Source organism: Muscardinus avellanarius (assembly GCF_963383645.1).
Source record: "Muscardinus avellanarius genome assembly, chromosome: 3".
NCBI classification, from domain to species: Eukaryota; Metazoa; Chordata; class Mammalia; order Rodentia; family Gliridae; genus Muscardinus; species Muscardinus avellanarius.
In genome coordinates this window covers 96374393-96392003 of record NC_137788.1, presented here as the reverse complement: position 1 = coordinate 96392003, position 17611 = coordinate 96374393, and the positions used below count along the sequence as shown (strand labels likewise).

The window sequence follows — 17611 nt, the reverse complement described above, 5'->3', positions numbered from 1 at the left end:
CGAAAAGCATTCCATTGGACTTACTTCAGATGTTTACATGGATCTGGTAGTATTAAGATGCTTTAATGTTAATAACGGTCTTTTTTTTCTTTTCTGAAGTACGTTTAGACTTCACACATCATTGCTTTTTCAATTCTAAAAACTGTGTTGCTTTATTTCAGGTCGGCCAAAGATGCAGGTCATTAGGAACTACAGTGGAACGCCGCCCCCACCTCTTCACGAGGGACCCCCGCTACACATCCAGGCAGGGGACACGGTTGAACTTCTGAGGGGAGATGTACACAGTCTGTTTTGGCAGGTACTATTCAAATTATATATTTTTTATTTAACAGATGATTTATTACTGTGCAACAAATAAAGCCCTTGTCTTTCTAAACTGATTGCTTGCTTTTTGCTTCAGCAATCTTATATGACGTGGAGAGAGAAATTATTTTTTATTAACCTTCCCCATATTTACCAATGCCAGAGTTGCAACTAATGTTATAAGGTTAAAGAAAAATAGTATCAATGCTGTGAATTGTAATCATCATTTTTATTACAAATTCATACTTTGCGAGAACATTTTTTCCAAACCTAGTACCTGTGGTTATGATCTGATTTGCATGGTTTTAATATATTAACAGTTCACTTCAAGGAAACTACCTAATTAGCTTGCCAGTAGCCATTTCTGGCCATATTTAATTTTTTGCTTACCCACAGACCTGAAGTTCTCTGAGGTGCTCTGGGCATTATTCATGAAATCTATGAAATGTATAAAGTAAATGACTGTTTTGATGTTTGTTGGTGATAAAATCTATCTTCCCCAGTAAGCTTACATTTGATTTAAGCATTTTTTAAATTGAGGTAAATAGGATATCATGTTAAGACTTGATAAAGCTGGATAATAGAGTTTGCCATTCATTAAAGTATTCTCTGTTTTCTTGCCTGTGTTAGAACTGGTTCCCAACAAAGTTAAAGAATTTGTTAAATATCTCTATGCATTGAAGGAAATGGAGGTGGGATTCAACAGACAGATTAGCATGTAAATAAAACTTGGTTAGGGATCAAGGGAGAGAAATAAAAGGAGGACTATTGAATAAGATTCCATTAAATGCACAGGTAAGTGACGGTGATTTCATTTGCTTGGAAGTATGTTATTGTCTGTCATCTTTTTACCTAAGAATGTTATGAGAGTGAATATATATCTCTAACCACCACTTCCACTATTGTGGCCAGTAGGTCTTCCAGAGCTCCAATATTCTTCTTAGGTGTCCTTCTTTTCCTATACCACATCCTTCTTAGAAGAAAAAAGAAAATAACATGAAATTCTGAAAAATCTCGCATCCTTCAACCTAACTATAAAAACATACCTGTAATGTTTCTCCTATTCAAGACTTGCCTTTCCTGGGCTTCTCATCCCTCATTTTCAGTTTCCTTCTCTCCACTGGCACCTTTTCTACAGCACATGACCATGCTCAAACTGTTCTCTTGGCAAATACCTGTAACTTGGATTCTTGTCTTTTCTCTCCTGCCCTCCTCCTCACCCACACCAGAGCTGACTTCAGTCTCTTCCCTCTGTGTTCTATTCATAATCTCCTCACCTACAGAAACTGCTCTTCCTTGGATCATTGGTGCCACTTTTTACAAATACAGCTCTGAGATATATAACAAACTTTAGATGTCATATAAGTGATATGCCTTGAGATATTTAACATATGTACAGTTTGTTATAAGCATGTATAAATGTATATACAGTAAAATCATCACTAAAATCAAGATAATAAAAACACGCATCAGTCCCAAACATTTTTGTGCCTCTTGGTGATGCCTCCCTCAGTCCCCACCTGTTGCCTATCCTTCCGACTGAGGCAACCACTGTCCTGCCTTTCAGTTATGCTGACTTTTTGCCTTCTAGAATTTTATATAGTATGTCATATAGCATGTGTTCTTTTTTTGTATCACTTACATGCAACATAATTATCTTGAGATGTAACCATGTTGCTGTATGTAACAATAATTGTGTGTGTGTGTGTGTGCTTATGTTACTGATCTTTGAACCCAGGAGCATTCTACCTCCAAGCTATACCCCTAGCCCTTTTATTTTTATTTTGAAACAAAGTCTTGCTAAGTCACTGAAGCTGTCCTTTACCCTGAAATCCTCCTGTCTCAGCCTGCCGGATGCTGGAATTGGCATGCACTACTATGCCCTGAAGTTCTTTCTTTTTATGGCTGATTATTATTATTTCATATATAGAAGTAGCATAACTTGTTTATCCATTAGTTTACTAATTGTCTTCCAGGTTATTACCAATTTTCCATTATTACAAATTAAACTTTTATAAGCTTTCACGTGTAAGCCTTTGTATGAATGTCTGCTTATATTTCTCAGAACAAAAGGTGGATCATATATAGATAGGTGATTAAGTTTTTGAGAAATTATGAAACTGGTTTTCAAAATCAATGTTCCATGTTCCATTGCTACCAGTTGTCTAGTTCTAGATGCTCCATAAACTTGCCGACATAGTGATTCGGCAGTCTTTTTAACATTAACTATTCTCACAGGTATATAGTGGTATCCCATAGTGGTTTTTAATTTACATTTCCCTAATGATGGTGAGCTTATGTATGATCCATATCCCTTCAGTGGTGAAGTACTTATTCCACCATTTTATAAAAAAATGTTTTAATGGGTTGTGCTTTCTTAATACTGAGTTTTGAGAGTTTCTCATATATTTTGTATACAAATCCTTTATAAAATGTATTTTACATATATTTTATCCTAATCCATAATGTATTTTTATTTTCATAATAGTGTTATACATACAGAAGAAATTTTTATTCTGTGTGTGTGTGTACACACATGCTCACACACATGCATCCCTTCACTAAGTTACATACTAGTCATTTTTATTTTTTATTTTGAAACAAGGTCTTAGTTACTGAGGTTTGACTTCAAACCTATGATCCGCCTGTCTTAGCCTCCCAATATTGGGATTAGAGGTGTGTTCCACCACATCTAGCCAAGTTTTTACTTTTGATATAGTCCAGTTTGTTCATTTGTCCTTTTATGGACAATGCTATAGGTAGTATATTAAGAAATCTTTAGGCTGATAATATAGCTCAATGTTAGAGCTCTTGCCCAGCATGCACAGGGCCCTGGGGTTGGTCTCTAGCACTACAAAATAAAAAATAAAAACAAAATAAAAACAAAAGCTTTACCTATCCCGAGATTACAAAGATATTCTCCTCGACTTTGTTCTAGGAGTTTTATGGCTTTAGGTTTTCTGTGTAGGCTTGCGGTCCTTCTTGAATAACTTTTGCACGTGGTGTGAGTGGTATTCCGGCTGGTCTCCTCATTTTCCTTTTAACCTTTAGAATTTATCTACTACAGCTATCCCCACTGCAGAATCCAGGTTCAACTGCACGATCTCTCGTTGATGTCTTCTGCTGTGTGCTTCCTCTGACCTCACGCCACTCACATTCTCAGCCCTAACCGTGGCTTTTATGAACCGCGGGGTCGTGCGGCAGCCCTGTGTACACGTCTGACTTCACGTCTCCTGTCCTTCCGCTTATCCGCTCTAGTTATCACTATGCAGGCCTCGCCCCTGCCTGGCCTTCCAAGGCATCTCAGTTAGATTCTCCTCTGCAGCATTCTTCTCTTCTGTCTACTCTCTTTGATGCCCGCCCCGCTGACCAGGCAGAATTGGGCAAAATTGCTTTATTGTGATAATAGTGACAGCAAAAGCATGAACAACTGATGACTGTGAAACATTGTTAGGTACAAGGTAGAATTCTAAGCATCCTTTACCTATATTAACATATGTGATACAAATTAAACTTTAAAAAGTGAATTACTATTATCCTCATCCTATGTATGAGCAAGCTGAGGCACTGTAAGGTTGGGTAGCCTGCCTGAAAGTCACAGCTAGTGATTTAGCAGAGCTAGAAATCAGACCTAGAAATTCTTTTTATGGTACTAGAGATTGAACCCAGGGATATTCTACCCCTGGGCTATACCCTCAGCCCTTTTTATTATTTTATCTTGAAACAAGGTCTTACTAAGTTGCTGAGGCTGGCCTTGAACCTGCAGTTCTCCTGCCTCAGCCTCCCAAGTATTGGGATTACAGGTGTATGCCACTATACCCGGCTTAGTTTTTCTTGACCCAGAGCCCAAGATCTTAACTACTATATTCTAATGTTTCTTTGTAATCAAGTTATTATGATCAAATTTATGTTGCCCTCCTTAACTCTACACTTCCTAAGAATTGGGGGGAGGGGTAGGGGTAAGCTTATGCACTATTTAAGAAGGTTCTTAAAAAAAAAAAAGGAGAGACCTGTCTGTGTATTAATTAAAGAAACTAACTGGTTTCCTGGGTTCCTTTAGTTACCACCAATTCCATGACAGTGTTTTTGCTTTGTGTTTATAAAACAACGATTTCTTAGTTTTTCTAATGCTAATGATAAGGTGGCTCTTCTGCTTTACTGGATGTTGCCTGAGATGCTGGAACAGCTCTGAGTCCCAAATGGCCTCATCTTCAGGACTGTCAGCGAGGCCAGGCCCTGTCTGGGGGGCCCAGCTGAGGCTGTCTGCCACAGCGTGACTTTGGGCTTCCTCGCAGCACGGTGGCCTCTGCAGTTGGACTTTTTACATGATGCCTGTAAGTGCAGCCGCAGAAGCTGCCAGACCTTCTGCAGCTCCACGTGCAGAGCTGGTCAGAGCGGTTTCCGCTGCTTTCTGTTGCCCAGACACATGGGGAGGGCACTGTACTGTTGAAATCTAGGAGCCATGCTTCCCTCGAGACCACCAAGGTAAAGGTGTACCACAGACAGAAAGCAAGGTGGAAGCTGTCTGAGCCATTCTAAGAATAGACCGATTTTGTTAGCGGTTCTCAAGGGCACTAAAAGCCAATCTGTTTCTCATTGTAGAGACAGGGACAGGAAATAGTCAATCTGAGGACAAAATATTGAAGAACTTGGTGTATATAAGTGGCTCCCGCTTACATGTTGGAGATCACTGAAAATGGTGAGAAGAGTCCAGGAGGAATCCTGGAAACAGGCATCAGGGGTGTCCAAAGGCATTTAAGTCTAATCAAAAAAGAATGTGAGCTTCATCTTTTCCTAACCAAGCTTTCTTTGTTCCCTTCTCAGTCTCTTTTTTCCCTCTGATACCTTAGATTCGTAAAACCTAATTGTGTAGTATGCCTTTTTTTTTTTTTTCATTTTAAAGATGGTGCTTTCAGCCAGGTGTGGTGGCGCACGCTCGTAATCCCCGCACTTGGGAGGCTGAGACAGGAGGATCGCGCAGGTTCGAAGCCAGCCTCAGCTACTTAGTGAGGCTCTCAGCAACTTAGTGAGACCCTTTTTCCAAATAAAATATAAAATAGATCTGGGAGTATAGCCCGGAGGTAGAAAGCCTCTGGGTTCCACCCCCCAGTACCACCACACACACACAAAAAAGATGGTGCCTTTGATTATTTTTTAGATTTTATATTTCAATATTTTTATTTCTAATGGTTTAAGATTCATTATTTTATTTATCCCAGCACCTACTTTTGAAAATAGGACTATAATTTGGGTTCTGTGACAACAAACCCAGTATCCTTTTTTAGTAAATGATAGTGCCTTCTATTCTTTTATGACAAAAAGAAAGACATTAGTTATTGTCATTTTCTCTCCAGCTGGCCAGAAACAGGCAGGTTTTCTGGTATGATGTTAGAATGGCTAGGGAGATGCTCGGGAGAATTGTAAGAGAAATGAGAACCACTGAATTACAAAATGTCTGTCTTTTTTTGTTGTTGTTGAGGCAAGAAGTGTGTAATGGTGAGGAAGAAGAAAGGCTAACGTTTAGGACAGAGGAAAACAATTAGCACATTCATTTCAGATCAGCATGTATGTATCGAGTGCCAGCGCTGTATTCACTACTTGGAGGGACACTGCTCATACTTCAATTATCAACTCCTATCATCAGTTTGACATTAGGTCTCCTATTTTTAAAAGAACCATTCATGTTCTTTGGCAGCTAGTAATGCATTTGGATTTTTAGACCTGTGTTAATAATTCATCTAATGTTTCTGACACAGATGTAATATGAGTCAGAATTGTCTTATGGGTATGAATCGAAGGCATTCAAAAGATTTACATCCAACAAATGCCAGTCTTATTGAAAAGAGAAGTGGTAGAAAGAGGAGGTCTGGGTTCCTGTCCTGTACAAGCAGCTATGGCTTGAGTCAGGAACTCACTCCCCAGGTGGCTTGGTTTCAGATGTTGTACAAGGACGTCTGGACCAGAGTAGTGCTTACAGACCTGAGGTACTTACCCAGAAGACCTTGCAGTGATGTCGACACACAGCCGACTTCCAGAGACTGGGATGTTGTTGAGTAGTTCATATTCAACCCCAGATAAATTTAACGTGGACCGTTGATTATATAATTCAGTTGGTAAGATTCTAAGGTATTTGGCCATTATTAGCAAACCAAGTATAGCCACAAAATCAGATGTTAAAGAAGACTCAGTACTTTGGCTTATAGTTACCCAACAAAGGTATGTTTTCAAATAATTAGTGTAATATATATATATATATATATATATATATATATATATATATATATATATATATATATTTGCCACAAATTTCATACTGAACTTCACAGAATTGTTTTCTCTTATTTATTTATTTATTTATTTATTTATTTATTTATTTATTTATTTTGGTGGTACTGGGGTTCCTGGAAACCCTTCTACCTCAGGGCTACACTCCCAGACCTATTTTTATATTTTTATTTGGAAACAGGGTCTCTTAAGCCAGTGAGGCTGGCTTTGAACCTGCAGGATCCTCCTGTCTTCGCCTCCCAAGTGCGGGGATTACAAACGTGTGGCACCACGCCCGGCTGTTTTCTCCTATTTAAAATGCACTTCAGACCCTACAGAGTCTCAAGGCCATCATGATTACATCAGTTTTTGTTTCAGATCCTGTAGAAGGTACCAGTAGGAAGTTGGATAGCATCTACATTTACTTAATGGCATGATGTAGAATGTTCTGTTTCTAAAATAATCTGCACAGAATATCTCTCTTCCTTGTTAGATCTAAAGTTGACAAGAACGTGCTGGTTGGTCTTTTTTGTTGTTGTTGTTCTGTTTTTGCGGTACTGGGTATGGAACTCAGGGGCATTCGACTTCCGAGCTACACCCCATTCCTTATTTTTCATTTTTATTTTTTCATTTTGAAACAGGGTCTCACTTAGTTTTAAAGGGCCTCACTAAGTAGCTGAGGCTGCCCGTAAACCTGGATCCTCCTGTCTCAGCCTTCCAACTGCTGGGATTGCAAGCCTGGGCCACCAGGCCTTCATAGTCATGTGTGTCTGTAGGTGTATTTACAGCGGCTCCATGCACACTAATTGCCAATTGTCATCTTCCAAGGAAGACACGAACTTTTCGGTTTACATTCTAGAATATGCGACTCCCCACTGGGCATTTTTGAAAATTTCTCCTGGGAACAGAGTTACTAAGCCCTTCTTTTTGATCCCTATACTACCTCATTTGAGATAGGGCATAATTAGCATGAGAGGAACAAGTTAAGTGTTTTGTTTTCTGTGCTAGAATTTAGGAAATCGAAGCTTACTTTGCTAAGTGTAAATTGCTAACTCTGCCACCTCTCAGCAACATGACCTTGAACAGATGACTTACTCTGTGGGCCTTCGTTTTATTATCTATAAAGTTAGAGAACAACAATCACTGCTTGTTGAACAAGCAAATGATATATAAAAGAATTCTAAAATGGTGCCCATTAAACATTAGTTCCTATTCTTCCATCTATCTACCCATCTATCTCTGTAAATATCTACACAGTGCCTACTGTCCATCCAACTCTTAGGTTTAATATGGTAAGGACCAGAGACAAGACAACAAGTTTCTAAATGGAAGACCTTAATGATCTAAGGACTGATTAGTATAGGTGACATACTTAAGAACATTCTGGGTTTTTTATTGGGAGTTTTTGTAAGTCATATTGTTTAAAATATGTCTAAAGTTTTACCTGCAAACTAAAATCTAGAACACTTACTGAGATACTACACTGGCTTTGTATTTGAATTTTAGAATACCTTTTGTACTAGTTAAGTGCTTTGACCTGTTTGGAATGTTTAAGAAGTTATGCTTTTTAAAACTGTTTTCTTCTTCGTTTTTTATTTAAGTGAGTCGGTCACTTCACTCATCGTGGAAAGTCAGATCTTATCATGGATTGTCATGTTTTCAGCATACTCCAGGTCCAGAGAATACAAATTATCCTCTACTATCTATACTTTCTTTCTTTGAATAGCTATTAGTCTAGTCTGCATTATTATTATAACAACAGTAATTTCTAATGCTATTGAAGTGAGCGAGCTTCACTCTGCGTTTTCATTGTATATCTTTCAAACAATGAATTGTCAGTTGAGCTGTAAAAGATGTATTCTGTTCAATTATTGCATTGAAAGAATTGGTTTTGTCAGCTTTTTTTTTCCTTTGTTGTGTCTCCTCTTTTTCTTTCTCTTTCCTTGAGAGCACTGCAAAATTGTTTTCAAGTGAAATGAATATAAATTAGGAAATTGGCCACTTAGGTTCCATTTTCTAGTGCAGGTGTAAGATGAATTTGTCCCAGTGTAACAACATATAGGACAATTCTGATCATAATCATCTAGTAACGATAAACCTGTTGCTTTTAAACCTTTGTTGCAGTATATCATAATAAAGACTTAGTAACTACAGAAAACATGCTTCATGCTGAAAGGGGTTGCTCATATGAGAAACTTTATATTGTTAGGAAATATACAGATTATACTTACCAGGAAGAAAGAGCTGGAGAGAGACAGAAATAGGCAAATGTTAAATCAATCCATAGAGTATTTTATATATGTTTTCTTCTTAGAATAAACCTTGTCAGACAATGAGGAACCTGTGTCCTGTGTCATGGGGTTTTATTTGCTCCATTGTCATTTAAAAATATCTAATTGTCCCACTGGGAGAATTTTGTAAGCTTATTAGAACCAAAAGGCAATTATCAGCAGTAGAACTGTAATTGGTGCCAAAAAACATATGCATTTTTATCTACAATGAAAGTTAAATAGCCTAGAAAATAGTTATGATACTTCACAGTTACAAATCATGCATCTACATGATTTTTATTCTGAGGAGTAAAATGTTTCTACACACATTCTGATTAATTCACAATCTCCAGAAAGAGGGTAAAAGAGAAGTCATGCCACCCGCCTTTACAACTGTGATTTTATTTTATTTTATTATTTTTTGGTGGTACTGGGGATCCTGGAAGCCCTTCTACCTCCGGGCTACACTCCCAGACCTATTTTTGCGTTTTTATTTGGAAGCAGGGTCTCCTAAGCCAGCGCGCACGGCTGGCTTCGAACCTGCGCGATCCTCCTGTCTCTGCCTCCCAAGTGTGGGGATTACAAGCATGCGCCACCACGCCTGGCTAGAACCGTGATTTTATAGAACCAAGTTTATCACCTGTCTACAGGATGGCAACTATAAAATGAAAATGAAAGTCTCTTCCAGACTTAAGGTCTCAAGATCTCCTTTAGTTCTATATCTTAGATCATTCTACCTTTGATTTAGAAGAATCCTTTTTACTTTTTTCTCTAAGGAAAACACATTTTGTGTGTGTGTAGTACTGGGGATGGAACTCAGGGATATTCTACCTCTGAGCTACACCCCCAGCCCTATTTTTTTTTTCTTTATTTTGAAACAAGGTCTCACTAGGTTGCAGAAGGCTTAAGTAGCTGAGGCTGTTCACTAGCCCAGATCTTTCTGTTTCAGCCTCCCAAAATGCTGTGATTACAAGCATGCAACCATGCACAGCAGGAAAACACATTTTTAAAGTTAATTTAGGTGTGTGTGTGTGTGTGTGTGTGTGTGTGTGATTTAGGAGGTAAAAAAATAACATTGTTTTATGTATAAGTTTTGCTTTAGTATTCTTTAATTTTTTTGCCTCAGAAAAAGAATCACTGAAAAAGAATATAAAGTACAAAACCAGGGAGCTTAGAACTTAAGAGATCCTCTAGAGGGAAAAAGTGCTACTAGTTGAGAGAGTGTTACTAATGTGTGACATGGGATGTGGGTCTTGATTGGCCTCAGCATCAAGGTTAGAAATTCCCATCACCACCACCAGTGGCATCTGGATGCAGAGGGAAGGAATGTGCTGCAGGATGCTGGTGGTCCTCTTCTGAGTTTACTCTGTCAGGATTTGTTATTTCCTTCACCATTCAATTTGTTGTTCAAACAAATTGACTTTATAAACAAAAATCCAAGTAACTTTACAAACAAAAAACAAATGTGTTTTTCTAATCGTGTTAAAGAAAGAAAAGGGGGAAAAAAAATAAGAACGACAACACCGGAGTTGTCTGGGGAGATCTTTTTCTCAGGCAGCATAGAGGTGTACTTATCCTCTTCCTGATTTCCTCTTTTACTCAAAGCTTTTACCTAAAAGTTCTTCACCCTCAAAGCTCAGTACTGGGGTCCCCTTCTCCAGGTCTTCTCTGGAGTAAAGGCCTCCCATCAAAACTCTGTTGTATTGTATTCTAAGAGTCCGTCCATTCTTCTCCCTGCCTGTTTAGAGCATTCCAGAAAGATAAGAACATGACTTTCATCTCTTTATTTCCAGGGCCTACAACAAAATGGACATTTGTTTTAGAATGAATAACTATTCATAAGTGTTATTTCCATGATCTGCTATTTATACATTTTCTAATTAATCATAACCTCAAACATGCTTTACAATGTTGTTTGAAAGACCATTAGAATATTCATCCATCTTGTCAGATTTAGATTTGTCTTTTGTCTTCAGAATATTACATATACTTTTTTTGATGCCTTGCAATTACACCTCATAACGAGATTCCGAGTGATCCACTCATACACGCACACACACTTGTGTCTCTCCACATCCTACCTGCTCCCTCCTTTTCCCCATATATTTTATTTCTATTGCTTTTGATAATTTTGTATGCATACATAACATTATTTAAACTATTTCCTTCATTGTGTCTCCTCCATTTCTCCTTCATCCTTTTTCACTGTTTTACTGGAATCTCTCCTCATTCATCTGAAGTCTCTTTTCTTTCCCAAGTTCTCTCTGGCTTTCACATATGAGCCCTTCACTTCCTAAGACTGGACGATCTCATTTATAATCATAATATGAATATAATCCTGGTATTCTCTAGTTACATCCATTCTTCTGCAAGTGATATAATTTTATTCTTCTTTATAAGTAAGTAAAATTCTGTTGTTTCATTATCCATTTTTCTATTGACAGATACCTAGATTTCTTCTCCATATTTAGAATGAAGGGTTCCCCTGATGTAGCTGGCTCATAGGAGACCTCTTTGCCTTTTCAATGCCTTTACCCAGTTCTCAAAATTTCTTTAATCAGAAGTGAAACATTTTACTTCCCAATTATATATGAAAGTGAAAATGATGAATTCTGAAGGGAGCTATTGATTTAAATATACCTCAGGGTATGAATCATGAGCCTTCTCCTCAGACCAGGTTTGGATGAGGGCAACCTGAGATACCTCAAGGAGAGTGAAGGAGAGAGGGGAGGGAACAGAGAGACAGGGGTGTTCAGAAAACAACCTTCCCCTAGGGAATGTGAATACGAATTTACTTGATCTTTATAATAACACATAACCTGACCCAGAAACCTTCTGAGGGTTGGAGAAGAGAGTACAGCAGAATGGAATGGATCTCTCCTCCCCACATCTCTCCCTGAAACATTAGAAAGCAGTCACTTCAAAGGCATTTTCTTTGCCCTACATTAAGAAGAGACTTTTCTAATCCTTTCTAGACCACAGAAGAATATTAGCTCCAGTAGCATTTTCTAAAAGCATGTATTTTTTTTCTCTTGACCTAGAATGCCAGGTTGTATCATAGTACAGGACAAGTAACAATATTCAAAAAATGTAAAAAAAAAATCAAATATCTTTCCTTAAGGAAAATAATCCCCCCCCCTCTCTCTCTCTCTCTCTCTCTCTCTCCCTCTCTCTCTCTCTCTCTCTCTCTCTCTTTCTCTCTCTCTCTCTCTCTCCCCCTCCCTCCCTCCCTCCCTCTCTGTCTCATCTCTGATGGGAACTGATGTGTTTTCCCAATTCAAATTCCTACCCCAAGGCTATTCCTTCTAAAGACTCAAACGTGGTTGTTTTAGGACTATCACCTTTTGAGAGTTGGAGCATGGGTGTTCCCTCCGCTCACCTTGGCCTTTCTTCCGCACCATCTCTCACCACTAGCTAATGTACTCACCTGTCCCTTTTGTAAAATCAAGGGAAGCTGAGGCAGAATTGCAATTGTGAAAAGTGGAGAGGCTTAGTTGATATTAGTATATCCTGTAATCCTGAGACCTTTATTTTGACAGATATCTGCCTCAGAATATTGAGTGTGTTGACCCTGAGTGCCTCAGGATCCCTAATTACAGGAAAGGAGAAAAAGGCAGTGTGTGCCTATAATGGAAGCTGGGAGGCCCTGGGAGGGATGATTACAGAAGATAGTAGGCATTAGTGAAGGCCTGTAAGAAGCATTTTCCCTGGGTAATTGCCAACTGGCTTTGATTGAATAGATCATAAGCTGAGTTTGCAGGAGTGTTTCCAAGTGTAGACCCTGTATTATGGGAACTGGCAACCCTCCTGACAAAACAAGTGAGGTCCTAATTGTTAACTCTCAAGATGGACACTTTTGGTTAACAATTCTTTCTTGTATTTTCCCAACATGAGTTCCAGGGGGAAATGTAGGTTATAATGTATTAGATGCGGACACTGCCATCTGTGCAGAAGTTCAGCCAGTGAAGTATTGCTTCTTCTTTTCTGGAGGGCTAGGAGTAATGTTAAAAGGGAAAATCCCAAAAATTTCTGTTGTGATTTTTTTCTTCTTTTATTTCATTACCACATAAGCTTCATTTCTGCCACAATTCCTTAAAATATGTCAACCACAGAATACCTTCAGCTAGCCATCAGTCTAGAATTACGTCTGATGTGATTGCAGATTTGACACCACAAGTAGGGCCTCACACACACGTACCCCTAAGACTTTGGGCCAAATTGTTTATAACATTATAAAATATATTGAATTTTAATCTGGAGAATCCAAATTTTTTAGGAATGGGTGAATTTAATCCTAACAAGTCAACCCATTACTTTGGAAAACACTTTACATTGAACTAAATTGGAAGTCATTCAGAAATAAAAAAATATTTTTATTATCTATCCATACATATTGTCAGGTTAAATTACTGATATATAGTATCCCTAACTAAGAATGCAGACCAGATATTTTTTTCATTAGCAATAATTGACTGGAGAACCATGGAGACTTGGGAAAGGCACTTAGATAATCACAGTACTTCAGTGATAAGCAGAGACCTTGAAATCCTTGAGTCAAATTCTCATTTCTTCAGAGAGAATTTGAGAGCCAAAAGAAGCCAAACAATTTCCTCAAGATCAGGCCAGTAATGGAGCACCAGGCTCCTGACTCCATAATCATGTAAAATTATTTCTTTATCAGTTTTATCTAATCTAAATTCTATCAAAATCTATGAACATAAAGCAAAAATAAAATCCGGTATGACATTCATTATCTGAATGAAATCCTTGAAAACAGAGACCATGTCTATTCATTTTAGTCTCCTGTACCTAGCACAGTGCTTGAACATAGTACAAAGTCAATAAACTTTAACATTCTCCTAAAAAGCCTAATACTGGATCAGCATTTAACATGTATATTGCTGTTACTAAGAATATTTTCTTTGTGATTACATATGATTAAAACCACTAAGGATAGAAAAATACTTTTTTTGTCTGCCAGGATTAGAAAAACAAATTTCTTTGGGGGTTTGTTAAGCCTGGATGATTTGGGGAGTTATCTGGCTTCTGCTCAAGTAGGATGTGTTTCGAAAACGTGGTAGAAACCTGTTCTATCCAGATCTGTGTATTGAGCAACTGCTTGGGATTTGGCCTACCTACGTGCAGACTGGTTTTTGCTTTGTTATACTCAGATATAAAGTGTCTCCTGAAGAGCTCATGTGTTAATACATGATATAGTTAAGTCATACGGATTATAATCTCCGTAGTGAAATAAATCCACTGTAACACATTTATAGGGGTGGTAGCCAAGGCCAGTAGGGTGTGGCTAGAGAAGGTGAGCCCCGGTGGTGGTTCCTCCTCCTCTTGCTTGCTTGCTCTCCTGTCTCCAGCCTCCATGATGTGAGAGTGAAGCCTTCCTCTCTCCCTCTTTCTGCTTCCTAGCAGAAAGACCTTTCTCTGAGATCCACGGCCCTGGCCTCATAAGGACAGAACCCCAAATTCCCTAGGAAATCATGAACAAATAAATCTTCCTTCCTCTCAGTTGTATGGTCAGTTCTTTGGATGATAGGAGTAAGAATGCTGGCAGATACATGCTTGCCATTATGTTTTCCTTTCCTCAAAGGTACTCTCGTGTTTATTTCACTCAAAAAAAAAAAAGTCACAAGATTATGATTCAGGATTACATCATCCTACAACATCTTCCCTCCTGAGACTTTGGAGAAAAATACTTAAGATACCCATAATCAAGGGATGCCCTTTCTTACTAGAGAAATACAAGGGCCTCACCAAATACATTTTTTTGAATAGCAAAAAAGAAAAAAGTTATACAAAGTCTTATTCTACTATTACAGTCATGTCACAGCTAATAATTGTAGAAATACAGCTTATGGCTTTTTAGTGCTTTTTTCTCAGTATAAATTTCACTACTTTTAATTTTAAGGTTTCTTCGATACTTCCATCTGCCAAAATTCCAGAGATATAGTAAACACAAATAATTTTGTGAGAGTTGGAAAAACCACTAAATAGAAGGGAGGTCTCTCCCATATATTTTGATTACTTGGTGCAATTACAAATTCAAGCAACCTGGAGATAGATTTAATATCAAAAATTCTAGATCAAGGTGCAAATTTTGTTCAGTGATTCAGAATTCTAAGCTTATAACAGCCACTTAGGCATAAGTGAACTATACCAGGAATATGAATCTCAAATAGTCTGTTGAAAAGCTTTTACTGTCTGCACATTGGTCAAAAGTTAAAGATCCTGTCTACTTTTGACTAAGAAATAATAGAAATGCGGTTTTTAGTTTCATTCTTTTGTGCATGTACATGAACACTTTGGAATTCATTGTAGTGACCATTTAGAATAACCATATGCAATTATGCTAGGCAAGTTTCAGAGTGTTCACTGCCAGGAAAATGCATACCTTACTTACCACATAAGAGGCAATTAAGAATCAGAGAAAATGCACATTTACAAGAAAGCATTTGAGTAAAGAAATGGACTATAATAGGTCCTGTTCAGGTGAAAGTGATACGAGAGTCTATGTTACTTTGGCTTAGTAAATTTGCCTAAATATAGGGGGAGCGGTGGGATTATACACAGGATTGGGCATTTCTCTCATAATAGATGAGTGAACCAATAAAAAGGAAAATTGGGAAATGAAAGAATTGAGACTAATTCAAAGCAGTATTGTGGATAAAACAGAAAATAAGCCTTAGCATTTACAAAGTGCTTTTGCACCTGCTAATTCTTCGGTCTGTGTAAGAACCTGGTGAGGTATGTGTGGCGGATCATGCCATCATTCCTGTGCTATCATTGAGATTTGCCTAAGGTTGCACAGCTTTTTATAGCACAGTGAGGAATAGAATGAGCTCTTCTGATGCTATATCCCTATGATACTACCTTTCTGTGTTTTTCAAGAACTAGCCCAGACAAATACTTAACTGATGACAGTGGTTCCAGTAGGGGTGCAGTTATGTGCACATATCACTCCTTACCAAAGGCCAGTTTCAGATTGAGTCTTTTCCTAATCATCTCTGCCTTACTGAAGCTTTTGTTTCATGTCTTGCTCTCATAACATTTATCAGAATAATCTTAAAAACAGTGCCTGCATTTATCCATCCATTCATCCATCCATCCATCTAGTCAAAAAACTAATTTGCATATGTATTCATATATACTCCCACCATTTATAGCCACACTAGATGTCTTCCCCCTCCTCTTCCCTTCCCACGCTCACACAGTGTATTTGTGACAATGGAGAAGTGACTGGGCAGGGTGATAGTGGCTCTGGCTATTAGCCATGTATGACAAATTGCTTAGTAATCTCCACAGCACCATCATGCATACGTTGTGAGTGTTTAGGGCATTGTAACTTGGGAGAATTTCCAATCTTTCATAAATAGCCATTAATCTGTCCCTTTTATGTTCAGCTTTCCACATCTGTTTCAAATTGTTCAGTACTATTCCAGAAGTGCATTAAAGCTCCAATCCAGGTAGTATTAAGGGGATAAATGAGCCTCAGGGAAGAGACACTATGTTTTTCTTCAAGCAATTCTCTCTTCTTTTTATAAAGTTAGCAGCCAAGCAATTTATGATTAAGATTTTTGGAGGCCATCCTCTGTCATTTTAAGCCTTCCTTGTCTATAGGCTTTAAAATGCAGTTTCAACTTGGATATACTGGCAAACATTAATGTTTCTCTGTGTATAGGTAGATTGTAATATCATTTCTACCCAAAAATCTAAGGTCATTTTAATTCCTTATAATTCACCATGGATTCTTTTTGAAGAAAAATGAGGAATAGTTAAAACTTGAGGTTAGTTAGGAATAAATAAGTGCTTGACTATGCATTTATATTTGTGATATTCAGGATTTCAGAGAAAATAGCCAATAATTCTAGTTTGATACATTTTTCTACAGAAAGCAATTTGCTTTCCAGGAAAAGGGCATTATTATTTTACAAATATAATATTATTTTGCTTTGTCTTTGCTTCAGTTTGCTTAATGATAGTTTAAAAGGTAAATCTTTTCTCAACATATTTAAACCACAATCTAATTTCTCAGGTACTTTCCAAAGAAAGTATTTTCATAAAAATTACCCAACCTGTAATAACAAACTTAGAAAAAGTTCTTTCACATAAAACAAACCCTGCAGAATAAATGCATATAAAGATAGTGCCATATGGTATATCAGATAACACATATTATAAAAGAAAAATGTTTTCAAGTTTGACCTTGAAGATATTAAGGAACTCTGGGAACAAATATCAGACAGGAAGATAAGTAAAAGATGATTCCCCATCTCAGGCATTTGTAATGGGCATAAAAGAAGATGACAAGATGATTATCTGACATAGAATACAATGTCCACACAGGAATATAAAGAAGGAAACTCAGTTCCTGTCCCTCATCTTGGTTAGTAAAAATCTTATAGCTAGATCATCCTATTAAATGCACTAAATCCTTGGCTTTGCGGATGGTTTTATTTCATATTTACAGCCTGCAGTCCCATCCATGTGTGGGGGATTGACAGCAGCTCCACCCATTAATATTCATGAATTATCAGTGTACATCCCACACATATCCACCTAGGAACCAGAGCCATCCTGCCTACACACTACTTTGTTATGTAGCCTTCCAATGTTGTAGGCTGGCTGTTTCCTTAATAAATGGGAATAATTGAATATAGCACATATTATCTTCCAACTGATGTCCTATAGGAGCTAGTAGGAAAACTGTAACTTTATTCATCTCTAAGATAGGTTAATTATTTCTCACCTCTCTTGTTATTTAA

General features: G+C 37.7%; 1 protein-coding gene across 2 annotated transcripts in view; it reads left to right on the top strand.

Moving 5' to 3' along the window:
- VAV3 (vav guanine nucleotide exchange factor 3) overlaps positions 1 to 17611 on the top strand; it is a gene marked incomplete at both ends in the record, with an annotated part of 378650 nt that overhangs the window by 313282 nt on the left and 47757 nt on the right. For both annotated transcript variants that reach the window (XM_080690386.1, XM_080690385.1), the window contains one exon: positions 162 to 298. In XM_080690386.1, the coding sequence (XP_080546512.1) occupies positions 162 to 298 (137 nt within the window). The remainder of the gene's footprint in view (positions 1 to 161; positions 299 to 17611) is intronic.